The 15,277-nt window shown below is 35.0% G+C and overlaps 1 protein-coding gene across 2 annotated transcripts in view; it reads right to left on the reverse strand.

The window, feature by feature from the left end:
* LOC127445462 (mineralocorticoid receptor-like) overlaps window positions 1-15,277 on the reverse strand; it is a 153,454-nt gene that overhangs the window by 57,644 nt on the left and 80,533 nt on the right. For both annotated transcript variants that reach the window (XM_051705554.1, XM_051705557.1), the window contains exon 3: window positions 6,125-6,252. In XM_051705554.1, coding sequence (XP_051561514.1) covers window positions 6,125-6,252 — 128 coding nt within the window. The remainder of the gene's footprint in view (window positions 1-6,124; window positions 6,253-15,277) is intronic.

Here is a 15,277-nt window from a genome sequence, read left to right on the forward strand (position 1 = left end):
CTGTAACGGCCACTTTCAGACACTCTCACCTTAGTAATAATAAACCCCTTTTTAAAAGACTGTGATGATGCATTTCTGCCCTAAATGAAAATTCTCTCATCATTTACTCAGCCTCATGCCATCCCAGATGTGTATGACTTTCTTCCATCTGCAGAACACAAACAAAGATTTTTAGAAAAATATCTCAGCTCTGTCGGTCCTTACAATGCAAGTGAATGTTGATCAGACATTTGTAGCTCCAGAAATCACATAAAGGAAACTAAAGTAATCCATATGACTCCAGTGGTTTAATCCATATCTTCAGAAGCAATATAATAAGGTGTGGGTGAGAGACAGAAAAATATTTAAGTCCTTTTTTATCCACTAATTCTCCACTTTAACTTTCACCTTCAGATGTAAAAGTGAAACTAAACAGGCACCACATGTGACTTTCATATGTAAAAGTGAAAGTGAATATTTAAAGTAAAAAAATGGACTTAAATTTGTATCTGTTTCTCACCCACACCTACATTGTAAGCACCAACAGAGCTGAGATATTTTTCAAAAAATCTTTGTTTGTGTTCTGCAGAAGGAAGAAAGTCAAACACATCTGGGATAGCATGAGGCTGAGTAAATTATGAGAGAATTTTCATCTTTGAATGAACTACCCTTTAAATTAGCAGCGTAAATCTAGCAAAATAAATAAATAAATAAATAATGTATATGTTATTTTTTGTTTAATTATTTAATGTAAATGTATAACATTATCCTTTGTATTATATACTGTATCCCTGGCATTAATTTAAAACATTGCAACTAGTAATGTTGCTTCAAATACAATTGCTGGGGGAGAGACAGTAAATTTGGCATCTTTCTCTCCTCTAACTAACTCCTGTAATACACCCACCTTTGTTTTTTTTTAATTATTATTATTATTTTCCCTCTTTTGGAAAGTTGTGCAATAATGGATTTTTTCTTTTGCTGTTGGATCAAATAGGAACACAAAAATAATATTTGCTGTGGTCTCCGATTCATCGCTCTAGAAGTTTACCCTGCTATAGTTTACTTCCACATTCCAAACACGACAATTTTAAAAGGTTCTATTACAGAGATCATAATACAGTCTGAATCAGTATATGAAATGACAGACATCCCATGTTAATAACTGTACATTTTTTTTTTTTTTAGAAAACTAATCCCATCCGAATAGTGTTTTTGTCTCACTGTCTCCCTTTCTCTTCCTCATTTCCAGATCCTCTCTCCCTCTCTCTATTCTCTCACTCTGTCTGTTGTTTTATCCTATTTTCCATTCCTACCCTCCCTCTTCACAATCTCCTCCCTGCTTTCCTCTCATGCTCCTCTCTCTGTCTCTCCTCCTCCCACTCTCTCTGATGGTAACTAGGCTGAGGTCAGGTAAGGTAATCGCACACTCTTATACAGCACTACCTCTGCTGTGGTGTCGGGAGAGCGGGCTGCACTTCTCAATGCCCTTGAGGTATGACCTTATTCAGGGCTCTAATGGAATGTTTGATTTAAACACACACACACACACACACACACACACACACACACACACACACACACACACACACATACTATATTTAAAACAAGTAATGCCTCTATACATTACTACCACTAACTAATAAATTACTAAATTAGTTTAATAATCAGTCTTATATGTTAACATAAAGCCCAGTGTTAGATATAGTCTACTGGAATGAAATCAATTATTATTTCTAGGGCTGTAGATTTAATGCATTAACTTAGTGTGATTAATTATTTGACAAATGGGTAAAAAAAATTTAAAAAAAAATGCAATTAATCATGCCCCTGAACCGCACGTACATTCCGTAATAAGGAATGTTCCAAGCATCAGAGAAATTAAAGCTTGATGTACACTGGGAAACATTAATCAGTGGGGTTGTTATTGTAGCAAAAAAAAAAAGAGAATATTTTCAACAAATGAATCTATGTTTTTTTAATTTACTTTGATATTTTAAATAACCAACTTAATATCATTAGTTGCAAACACATAATCTTTATGGTTAAATGTTGTATGTATTATCTTGAGACTTGAGTATTCTCTGCAAGGCTTTATAGGCGTGTGGATTTTCGATATAGTACTTGTTACATTTACTTAAAAGACTTGACTGTTGAATTTGAACGATGCAATTTGGTTTAAACAGCAGGAAACACGTCTCTACAGTAGACTATGCCGTGAGATAAGTGCAATTTTAAAGTAATTTTAAAGTTTTAACATATGAATCTGCACTTATTACTGTAAAATACTTAGTGTATTGTGTAACGCTAAGTGATTCTGCACAGTGTGTGTTTTTCCCTCGGGGCTTGCCGTAGGCGGATTGTAAATGCATGCATGCCAGATATGCAGTGGGCAGTTCAGAAGGGATAGGCGATACCACTTATTTTCTTTTTGATCCGATATCAATAATTTAAAGTCCAACATCGTCGATTCTGATACAATACCGCTACTTCTATTAAACTGATTTTTTTTTTTCTTTTTCTTGGGATAAAATAGGTCATAAAAAATATTATTTTTAGCCATAATTCAACTCATTAAATTTTTTATTTTATTTTTTTAAATTGTTTTTACATTTTTGAGCCTAAACAGAAAATTATTAGACTTCTATTTTGTTTACGCTTACAAACATTAACCATGGTTAAACTATGAAACCATGGTAAACAAAATAGAAGTCTAATAATTTTCTGTTTAGGCTCACAAATGTAAAAAAAAAAAAAAAATACTACAATATTACTGTAGTAAAACCATGGTTAACTATTTTATTTAATTATTTATTAACAACAGTTACCCACAAACTCATAATAAGAAATGTCAACTTTAGATATGTTGTTATTTTAGCGTGAATTTACTCCAGAAGCTGTTTCTCTGATTTTCTATCATTACCTCTACAAGGCACTGATCCCTCTTGTTTGAACGAGCCTTGTGATGGTGCAAGCGCTTGTCTGCTCGTGTCTTTCAGCATTTATGCATGTTAAGATGAGCAGAAGAAGAAACAGTTCCCATCCATTTGCTAATATAGCCTTATCCTTTTTATTTCACGTTGAAGCTTATGATTAATTTTCATGTTAATGGTAACAAAATAATATATATCCCTAGTTTTAGATTTTACTACAGTAATACTGCAGTATCCTTACAGTAACCATGGTTTTAATAAAATAGTATTGTAGTAACTATGACTAGTAATCATGGTTAATTTTGTGGTTCTGGTTTTACCTCAAATACCATGGTTTAATTATGCTTACTAAAACCCTGGGTAGTTTTTGCAAATACATGATAGTGTTTGTCTTTTTTTTTTTTTCTTCTTCTTCTTTAATTTGATAAGACTTCTCAGTTTTGAATCCTGACTCCACTTAAAAGCTCAATTTTTGCACATTCCGCTTAATATGAAGTTTGCAAAATGCATTTGTCTTTGCTACTGTCATTTTTTGTTTTTTAATTTGTATGTGATGTTGCTGCAATATTGCAAACTTCACAGGTACTATTTTCTAAACTTTATTTAGTGTTTAACATTAAGACCAAATTTAACTGAAGTTCATGGTGAAATATACTGTTCATGTCTTGTACATATTTTGATACCAAACCTGTTTCTTTGTACTCCCATTTGTGTTTTTGTGGTTTTGTATTTTTGCTGTTAAAATGTTTAATGAATTTGTAACATTGTAAAATGAATAAACATTTTGCATTTCTTTTAAAACACTTGTTGACTGCACTTTGTATAATACATAGGCTATATAAGGGAACTTGGAATATAAATGAAATGCATTTGAAAATCAAGTGTAACTAACATAAGTAAATATTACTTGATAATGGTAGTTCCCTACAAGATATATTGCCTTTATAACAAAACAAAAAATGGCCTGTAAAGTGATGCATTTGAGTTGGCATTACATGTTAAATCTAATATGTAAAAAAAAACAAAAAAAAAACTTTAAGTTCAAAACACTCAAAAAGCTGATGCAATTTTTTTTTTACATTTTCTTTTTTTTTTTAGTGAAACCAGGACAATGTTTTTTACAGTGTATCACCTTAAAGTATTTGGTGAATCTGTGGCAGTAGGGGGCAGTAGGAGGAACTCCAGCTCTACAGGCAACATGCCTGTCAAACCAACAATAGCAGAAAGCACAACTTTCCACAGGTGACATATTTTTATGCTCAAAGACAGCTGAACCGAGCACAACAAAATGCAAAGCTCTCGACACATGTTTTAAACTATGTTTAACGTCCTAAAAACACACCGCTTATAAGAGTTTTATTCAGATTACAAAAGCATCAGCACAAATCAAAATAAATACAGGTGTTCCTTTGAATAGATTTTAAAGATCTTGCTTTTTTTCTCATCTCTCACTTTTTCTGATGGCTATTATTTTTTGTCTCATTTTTATTTAGATCAAATATTAAAGTGTTATGGTACATGCATGCATATACTCTAATCAAATGGCATGGTCTTGCTCATCATCATCATTGAAATCACTAAAGCCCGAGAAATTGTTTTGACTCTTTCCAGGCCCAAATACCAAAGAATGAGTTCCCTACATAAAACTTTGTTAAACCTGTTGAAAGAACATGCTGGTGTGCTGGTCGACCAGCCCTAACCAGCATAAACAAGTCTGTTTCATCTTGTAGGATTTATATGTAGGTTTCAAACACCTAGTTCAAAACTATTGTAGCTTTTGGGTAAACAAGCAAACATAATTAGACCACATGACATACATCAAGGCAAAAGTCAACTTTATTATGATTTCACACTGTAAAAATAGAAATTTAATTGTATCCATCAAATGTTATTTTATTATTATTATTATTATTATTATTTTGCTACAAAATGTGAATTACTTTGCATCTACATAAAAACATTTTAGACCAACAATACTTCCCCAATGTTGTCCCAACTAGCCTAACAGAGATGTCTGAACAAACAATTTCATATTAATTAATGTTGCTGATTTGTGTGTTCCCAGCATGCATTGCAACATGAATAAATTATGCGGTTAGTGTTATAGGCTTATTTCTTGCTGACTATATTTATGCTGATATTGCTGTATTTTGTTGCCACTGTTAGTCTATTGTTGTGTGGTGATGTTAGGAGCTCATCTTTTAACTTAATGAGACTGTTGATTGTCACCATTATTGAGGTTTGTGTGTTAAGATTTGAGGTCTATTGTGTGTCTATGTCAAAACATTTTAACTACTGCCTTGCCTTGCAAGACATACCTTTCTTCAAAGGCAAAAATTGAAGTTAACGTCATGTAAAAATATCGAAATGGTGACAAAATGAAAGTTGTTGTATTGCGAATTGATAGTTGGCTTAACAAGCAATTAGCAGTTGTTTCAATGAGAATTTTTGCATTTAGTGAACAAACAAATTCACATTGACTAAACAAAGCAATGTTACTGAGGACAATTATTAAGACAGCTGTTGAAAGAACTCAAAAATCTTCCTGCATCATGTTGTGTTTATTTATTTATTTTTAAGTTTGCTCAACAATTATTTTTTTTTACGGTGCAGATCTTTACTGAAAGTTTAAGATGTGTTCTGTTTTTTGTTTTTTTATGAAAGTCAGTTCGGAGCATGTTGTCACATGTATTTTAAATTACATAAATGTATAAAATTTATTTATTACACAATTTGTGCGCAAAACAATGTTTTGATATTTTTGTACGCTACCTATTTCATTTTTGTCATTTAACTAATTGTTTTGTGCTCCATGCTTGTTTTACTTTTTTCAATTTAGCTGAAAAGCCTATAATAGGCTGTTTAATGCACGTAAATGTAAAGACAGGTGTATATTTTGTTTTGGTGGTTGTGATAGCGGTGACACGCTTTCCCATCAACCCCAAATGTTCACTTGTCCACATATAGTTCCTCGCTATTGGGACATATTGTCACAAAAGATTCATGTGTGTTCAATGAACTGTATCTTTTTTTTTTTTCCTGGGCAAGTGAACAGTGAAAGACCTCAAGGTATGTTGCTATACAGAAGTTGACTTTAAAAAAAAAAAAACTACCCTCAGAAATATTCACTGTAAAAATTGTGACAACAAGCCCCTACATTTCTCAAAAGAACATTTTATAAAAAAAAGAAGAGGAAAAAAAGAGCGCCTTACCTTCTACTGCTCTTTTGAAGAAAACTTTGCAGCTTCCACATGTAACAACCCCATAGTGACATCCTGACGCCTCATCTCCACACACCAGACACACTTTGGCTGTCGAAGACGTGTGTCTCAAAGACGCACTGAAATAAGAACAAACAGAATTGGACCATGAAGCATCAGGTGCAGTTGACAATACACACTAATGTCATAAAATATTCTGATGGTCAGAAATAATCATTTTTTTATGTTTTCCAGTGACAGTTGAAGGCTAATTGTAGAAATTACCATAAACAACTTAAGGCATTTGATATCTGAAAATGACTGGAAAATCAGATACAAGGTAGACAGTTTACATGTATTATTCTAGGCATACTATATTTAAATTCACACAAAAAAATAACAGAAAGCCCATAAATAACGCCCTGGGTCTGAGCTAAGTTTGTTCCTTCTCTGCAGGGCTGTTTGAGCCCAGCAATTTTAGTACTGCAGAAACCACATAATTCCCACATCGTTACTGGGCACCCAAAGGGCATGGCATATGTCTCTGACTCACAACGTATGCCTCACCATTTTGCTCCAAATCATGAAAATGGTCTTCCTTACACTGGAATCTGAATGAAGGACCTCAGAAATCTGACAACAGAAGAACTACATAAAAACACCCAATGTTATGCTAATTTTAAAGCACTTCATTTATTCTTGATCTATTAGAGACTTAAAAAGGACATTGAATGCAAAATGTAGACTGAACCACATTAAGTAGCAGACAATGAGAGAATGTTGAACATGGAAAAAGAGAGAATTTTGAGTCCTGTGCCCTCCAAAATGAAATTGAAACATTGAAAATGAAGTACACACTCCAAATAGTCTGGCTGACTAAGCAAAAATCATATTTAATCACCCAGTGAAACCTGACTTGAAGCCTGTGAGTGGACAGTGAACTACTACAAGGATGATTTGTGGACTGGGAAAGTCACCCTTTGAAAGTCATCTATGGCGTCAATAATAAAATTACATAACAAAGCCAATAGTGGAGCAGTTTGTTTATTATTACAGTAATTGCACTGGTTACACTAGTATTTATGAGTAAGTAGACTTAAAGGAATATTCCGGGTTCAATACAAGTTAAGCTCAATCGTTAGCATTTGTGGCATTGTATTGATTACTACAAAAATTTATTTTGACTTGCCCCTTGTTTTCTTTAAAAAAAGCAAATATCTGTGTTACTTTTTCAAAAGTATAGCCACAAGACATAAACATGATTTATGTGTGATAAAATCACTTACTAACCTTTTTTGTATAAAGTTATAGCCAATTTTACAACTTTGTTGCCATGACGATGTAATGTCAACAAACCCTAAAAATGACCATAAAAATTACAATATAAACAACTTTACAACTCAAATAATACATGAGTTTTAACAGAAGAATTAATGCAAGTGCTTTTATTAAATTATAAGCTTCACATTTCTGCCTTTTAAACCCTCCACAAACTGGCCACATTCACTTCCATTGTAAGTTTTTTTTTTTTTAAAGAAAAGGAGGGACGAGTCGAAATTAATTTTTGTGGTAATCAACATTATGCCACAAATGCTGTCGACTGAGCTTCACTTGTATTGAACCTGGAATATTCCTTTAATGGAGCTCTCAGTTGGGAAAATGATAAACAGCAAAAAGTTGTTCAATTTCTTGTTTACTAAAGTAAAAAAAAAAAAAAAAATGAAAGGTGCAAATTGGTACTTAAAATACTTGCTATAATTAATTACATTTGATCAAATTAATTAGATTAGATAACCTAAAAAGTGTAATCTTAAAGATTACATTACTGATTGTAGTTGTGTAATTTGTAATCAGTCCCAGTAGTTGATGCTGATGTTATGTAAGTGTTTATTTTTTGTCAAAATGTCTAAACTCTAACGGAATGCATAAATGACTACAGTGGTCCTTTAATATGCCGGCCCATGGTGTGATTGATTACAGGTGTGGCCGGGTGTATGTTTGGTTACAGCAGCGCGTGCATAGTGATTCTGCATCTGACAGGCATAGTTGACAAGTCCACAGGCTTATTTTCAGAATGCAGTCATGCTTTTTAAGCTTCCAACACATGTCCGACACGTTCAGCATACTGTACTGTACACGCTGACTCAAATTTTTCATGGGAAACGTGAGCAATACTGTCATAAGGGAACCCAGTTCATTTTTCCTCAACCATCATAACAATGACAACATGGACAGATACAGTACATGGAAAAATTTAGGTAAAATTTTCACTGAATGATTATTAGATATGCTGCATTAAAGGGATAGTTCACCCAAAAATGAAAATTCTCTCATCATTTACTCACCCTCATTCAATCCCAGATGTGTATAACTTTCTTTCTTCTGCAGAACACAAATTAAGATTTTTAAAAGAATATTTCAGCTCTGTAGGTCCATACAACACAAGTGAATGGTGGACAGAACTCTGAAGGTCCAAAGGGACATAAAGGCAGCATAAAAGTAATCCATATGACTCCAGTGGTTAAATCCATGTCTTCAGAAGCAATATGATAGGTGTGGGTAAGAAACAGATCAATATTTAAATCTTTTTTTTTTTTTTTACTAGAAATCTACACTTTCACATTCTAATGTGGAAGTGACTTTCAATTTCACATTCAACATCTACTGGTTAAGGCTGGTCAAAGGAGGAGATTTATAGTAAAACAGCACTTAGATATTAATCTGTTTCTCACCCACATCATATCTCTTCTGGAGACATTAACCACTGGAGTTGTATGATTACCTTTACATGCTGACTTTATGTGCATTTTGGACATTTTGAGTTCTCGTCACCATTCACTTCCATTGTATGGAGTGGACCAACAGAGCTCAGATATTCTTCTAGAAATCTTCATTTGTGTTCTGCAGAAGAAAGAAAGTCATACACCTCTGGGATGGAATGAGGGTGACTAAATGATGAGAGAATTAACATTTTTGGGTGAACTATCCCTTTAATGCAGATACAGTGTCAGAGTTGACCTGTAATTACAATTATCCGTGCATTGTATTTCATTTAGGCCTTACATTGTGTTATGTTCACATTCAGATGGCTTATTATTATAAAGGTGATACAGGAGTTACTTTGGCGATACAGGACTTTATTAGCTCTAGAATGGTCTGGAAATCCACTCTCCATCCATGGGTACATCAAAGATTTTAACAAATCAAAACAATTTGGCATGCATAAGGTGTTCAGTGAACTTTATCTTTTTTCCCCATGCAATAATGGTGAAAATGTTGAATTGCTTTTTTTGTAGACAAGACTTCAATGTATGTGACTATATAAATAAATTAGTTAAAAAAAAAAAAAAATATTAGAGTAAAAAGTGTGAAAAACTAGCTCTGGTCAAACTAAGGAACATTTAGAATCTGCTGATGTGTTTAATAGATAATGTCTTGATGCTCTCGAGATTGATGTTTTGTTATTTATTTTACATTTTTTGTAAGAATGAAAAAATGTATTAAAATCATTTTAATGTTATCAAAACAGTAGCAAAATGATTACTTTGTGGCCAATCTATGGAAATGCAAATGTATCGCAAATATAGGCATTATTAATTTGACAGTGACTTAAATAAATGGACTAGTACTTGTTACAATGAAGCTGAAATGTTAATCCAGAAGAACTATGTATGGGCGCTTACTTTGGTGTTGCCACCCCTCATAGTATTTATGCCACCCCCTTGCCACCCCATAAATTATTTTCTGCCCCTGGTAGATACTGAGCAATCCTACAAGGCATGCAAACTAAAAATGTCTTCTGAATTCTAAGGCTCTAACATTTGCTCTAACAATAATTTCATTATATGCTAGCCTTAGCACTGACACCCTCATCCCACCTTTAATAATGTGCATGCACTCATTTTAATCAGCAGTCCGCGGTAATTGTCTGGTTAGCATTCTGACAACATCCTTGAGTCTTAACAAGTCTCTGGGTCTCCGAGGCACGATCCCTCTCAAGGCCTGGTGTGGATAGCAACTTCATTGCATCTTTCTGACACAGTCAAGAGAGCTGATCTAATTCTCTCTTGTCCGTCTAAACACACATTCAATTTGTTAGCTGGTTAGCAGGGGTCTCTTGCGAGGGAGTCGATTGGCAGGCCCTGGTGAGCTAATCGGCCCGGCAGTACCAAAGCACTCACTGTGCATGATGTGGAGAAGTCTGGCTGTATTAAATGTACGGCAAGTCTATTTTTTGCCTGTCCATTCTCTCATTCTGCACTGAGCGTTCCTTGCCACGGTGTAAAAAAGACAAAGCAATGGGTTGACAAGGTGACTGCTGATTAAGGAATTAGGTCAGTGTTCATTGTTGTGAAACAGCTTGCCCATATGACCAGCATACTGTGAGGCTGTGTTTGTGTTTTGTGTATGAGAGAAAAACACCAGTTACGTTGCGTCTATAGCTTTAGTCAGTGGATATTCCATTGGTCTACAGTAAATAATGAGCTGCATTGCTCGCCTGCCTCTGCTCTTTAAGTTGCTGTTAGACTCTAAATTAGATTCAAAATTGCAGTGCCGTTTTCTTCACCTAGCAAAGTATAACCTCACATGATCGCAGACTGATCGCACATGTGAACTGGGCAACATTAGGTTGAAAGTTCTGCTGCTGAAATCGGTACGTGCTTACCGAAATTCAAATCACTGCCCCCAGAGGCCGAAGGAGGAAGTGTTGTTGAACGGAATAGCTCCAGTTTCCGGGTGAAATGTCCACAGAGTGGCGCCAAAAGTGAGTTGAATTTTAGTTGTAAATGATGCAATACAGTCAACAGGAATACATATTTTATTAACCCTACCCCCTAATCCAAACCCCAACCCTAAACCCAACCATCAGTGGAAACGTAATTTTAGCGTGAAAATGGAACCTCAGAATCATGCTCAACATTGTTTATGTGAATGCAATTACTTCCTGGTTTCCATGGGTCCAGAACCTGTGTCTCAGTGGTAGAGCCAGAGGAAAAGGTGAACACATTTGAACTGATGCTAAAATGCTTGATGGGGAATGGCACTTGTCAGTAATTCAGCAGAATGGGATCGATTTCAGGATACATTAACATTCGAAGCAATTCAAGTCACCCTTCTCCCTGCAATGCTTGTATGAATGCTCTGTAAATAGACAGGCAATAACAAAGGTAATATGGTAAAGAATAAAAAGGTGTGGGGTGAGCAGGATTGTAACTAGCTACAAGTACTTTCAATTCTTGTCCATTTTATGCATGTCAGCAATTTAACTACGGAAGACTACCACTGCATTGAGATCAAACAACAACTTTTTCTAGTGTTCTTTTTGTTGGCTTGTTGGCACAAGGCAGCAGATATGCACTTCCATCTTCAGATTTTTACATATATAAACATTAGGAGACACCTCTGTAAGCAAACTGTTAACTAGAAATGCTTATGGATTCAGAAGTCCTCCTTGATAATTGATACAATTTCATCATACACACAGCATGCAGCAGAATCCAAAGTTTATGTGGTACAAAAGACAAAATACAGTACATTTTATGGCCAAGTTTCATGGAGATAAACAGAAATCAATTTAAAACGTTCAAATGTTATCTGTGCAACTGTGCAACCTAAAATACAATCTTTAAAAGGAAGTAATTGTGAATTGAACCAGGTAGTGATCACTTAACATTTAAGCACTGAAATAAGCACGTAATAATAATACTACACACATTCAAGCTCAACTTGGCAATAGGGCTGCAACTAACAATTATTTTGATAATCGATTAATCTAACGATTATTAGAACGATTATTCGACTATTCGCGATTATTGCAACTATTAATCATTAGCTCTTAACCGACTATTCAGCTTGTGCCCGACATAAAAGGTTGTATTAAACGTGCTTAATAACAATAAAGAGGACACAATCATCTTTTAAAAATACCTAAAAAATGACATTCACTGAATTAAAGGGACAAAATACTTTTTAAGTTTAATTCAGTAAAGAAATTCACTGCAAAAAATCCTATTGTTATCAAGTGTTTTTGTCTTGTTTTCCATTTAAAATTGTCTAAAAATCCTTAAAACAAGATACATTTACTTGAGAAGCAACATATAAGATATTTAGACTTGCTTTAAGAGAATGTCTCATAAATATGTGTATTTTATATATAAGTATTAAGTATTTTTTCACTTAGTTATACTTCTGCGGGTGCAGTAAAGACAAAATATACTTACAGTGGCATGCAAAAGTTTGGGCACCCTGATCAAAATTCTGTTGCTGTGAATAGCTAAGTGAGCAAAAGATGGCCTGATTTCCAAAAGGCTTAAAGTTAAAGATGACACATTTCTTTAATATTTTAAGCAATTTTACTTTTTTATATTCATCTTTTACAGTTTCAAAATAACATAAAACGAAAAGGGCACAAAGTAGAAGTTGGGCCCCCTGCATGGTCAGTACTTAGTCACACCCCCTGGCAAGTATCACAGCTTGTAAAAGCTTTTTGTAGCCAGCTAAGTGTCTTTCAATTTTTGTTTGGGGGATTTTCGCCCATTCTTCCTTGCAAAAGGCTTCTAGTTCTGTGAGATTCTTGGGCCGTCTTGCATGCACTGCTCTTTTGAGGTCTATTCACAGATTTCCGATGATGTTTAGGTCAGGGGACTGTGAGGGCCATGGCAAAACCTTCAGCTTGCGCCTCTTGAGGTAGTGCATTGTGGATTTTGAGGTGTGTTTAGGATCATTATCCTGTTGTAGAAGCAATCTTCTTTTCATCTTCAGCTTTTTTACAGATGGTGTGATGTTTGCTTCCAGAATTTGCTGGTATTTAATTTAATCCATTCTTTCCTCTACCAGTGAAATGTTCCTCTGTGCCACTGGCATCAACACAAGCCCAAAGTATGATCGATCCACCCCCGTGCTTAACAGCTGGAGAGGTGTTCTTTTCATGAAATTCTGCACCCTTTTTTCTCCAAACATACCTTTGCTCATTGCGGCCAAAAAGTTATATTTTAACTTCATCAGTCCACAGGACTTGTTTCCAAAATGCATCAGGCTTGTTTAGATGTTCATTTGCAAACTTCTGATGCTGAAATTTGTGATGAGGATGCAGGAAAGGTTTAGTTCTCATGACTCTTCCACGAAGGTCATATTTGTGCAGGTGTCGCTGCACAGTAGAACAGTGCACCACGACTCCACAGTCTGCTAAATCGTCCTTAAGGTCTTTTGCAGTCAAACAGGGGTTTTGATTTGCCTTTCTAGCAATCCTACGAGGAGTTCTCTCTGAAAGTTTTCTTGGTCTTCCAGACCTCAACTTGAACTCCACCGTTCCTGTTAACTGCTATTTCTTAATTACATTACGAACTGAGGAAACGGCTACATGAAAACGCTTTGCTATCTTCTTATAGCCTTCTCCTGCTTTGTGGGCATCAATTATTTTAATTGCAGAGTGCTAGGCAGCTGCTTAGAGGAGCCCATGGCTGCTGTTTTTTGGGACAAGATTTGAGGAGTCAGAGTGTGTATAAAGTTTTGAAATTTGCATCACCTGGCCTTTCCAAACGATGATTGTGAACAAGCCATAGCCCTAACAAGCTAAATAAGGTCTGAGACCTTGGTATAAGTTATCTGAGAGCTCAAACCTCTTGGGGTGCCCAAACATTTGCATGGTGCTCCTTTCCCTTTTTTTCACTCTAAAATTGTACAAAATAAAAGTAATACACTAATATTGCATAAAATGTTGAAAATAATGTTTCATCTTTAACTTTATGCCTTTTGGAGATCAGTTCATCTTCTACTCACTTAACTATTCACAGCAACAGAAATTTTGACCAGGGGTGCCCAAACTTTTGCATGCCACTGTATATTCAAGATCTATTCTGTAAAAGCAAGTCTAAATATTGTATATGCTGCTTCTCAGGTGAATGCATCTTTTTTTAAAGGATTTTTAGATATTTTAAAATATTTGTATTTTTAATATTATATTCAACATTCTCAGATAATTTTTTTTTCTTCTGCAGTATAGGGACGAGCGTCCCCACGCCAGAGTGCATCAGCCGGGTGAGTTTCAATCTCTCCCCCTTAGATCGGGACACTTTGTGCAACTCATAAAAGAGGCGCTGACCGCAGAGAGAAATGCCAGTTTCAGAGTTTGTAGTTATTTACATGATCTGCTTCCATATTATTTGAACTTTAATAAAGCTATAATGCGTTATATATAACTGCATTTAAGATGTAATGCCAGGGTGTTTCCTTTAAAGAGCTCCAGCTCTGCTTATTCCACAACAAGAGTGCTTCTGTTTTACTTATTTGGTATTTCTGCATTATAATTCCCTCATAATTTGCAATCTACATCACCTGAAGCTGTTTGGAAAGTTTAGAGTGCATCTGGACTGTGAGCTGTGTAATTCTACCTCTCCTCTGTCAGGCGCGAACTGCCATGCTGCTCTCACGTGTCATCGTTAGAGTTTCCTATGATCGCATGTCACTTTAAATGAGATCAAACGACTATTCGACAACAAAAAATTTTGTCTACATTTTTTTATTGTCGATGTTATCGATAATCGTTTCAGTCCTACTTGGCAACTACTGCATGGGAACGAAACTGAAGTGCACAAAATGACAAAAATCTAGAGTTGGAGCATTAAATTGTTTGGATTCTGAATATTTATTGCTGCTTACATGCTGCTGCATCAGCTGAGATCTGCAGAAAGATACTGGCAGTGTTAAGAATGAAAACTGACAGATGGATCAGGAATAAACCGTCTAACTGCTCGCATACACTGCACTGGAGCTGTCACATATCAATCTAAACAGAGTGCAAGAGCAGCAAACATTTTATCTCTCTTTACCGAGCAATAGTCAATTCGACAAGGGCAGAAATAGAACATGCAGGGAGAGTTAAACTTAAATATAACCATTCTTTATTAGAGTTTGACTGCTAATGAATTTTGTAGATAACATACCTTAGCCCTGATAACTAAGTTGGGGAAAATGCGATTTCTGGCTGATAGTTTTTAAAATCAATAATGTACACTGAATAACATTAAACAGTTTAACATTAAAATCATGTTTACACACATATTGTTTATGTCTTGTGGCTATACTTTTGAAAAAGTGAGTTTTTAACATTCAAAAATTGGCCCCATTCACTTCCATTGTAAGTGTCTCACTGTAACCCAGATTTTT

The sequence above is a fragment of the Myxocyprinus asiaticus genome, chromosome 8, assembly GCF_019703515.2.
Source record: "Myxocyprinus asiaticus isolate MX2 ecotype Aquarium Trade chromosome 8, UBuf_Myxa_2, whole genome shotgun sequence".
Taxonomy (NCBI): Eukaryota; Metazoa; Chordata; class Actinopteri; order Cypriniformes; family Catostomidae; genus Myxocyprinus; species Myxocyprinus asiaticus.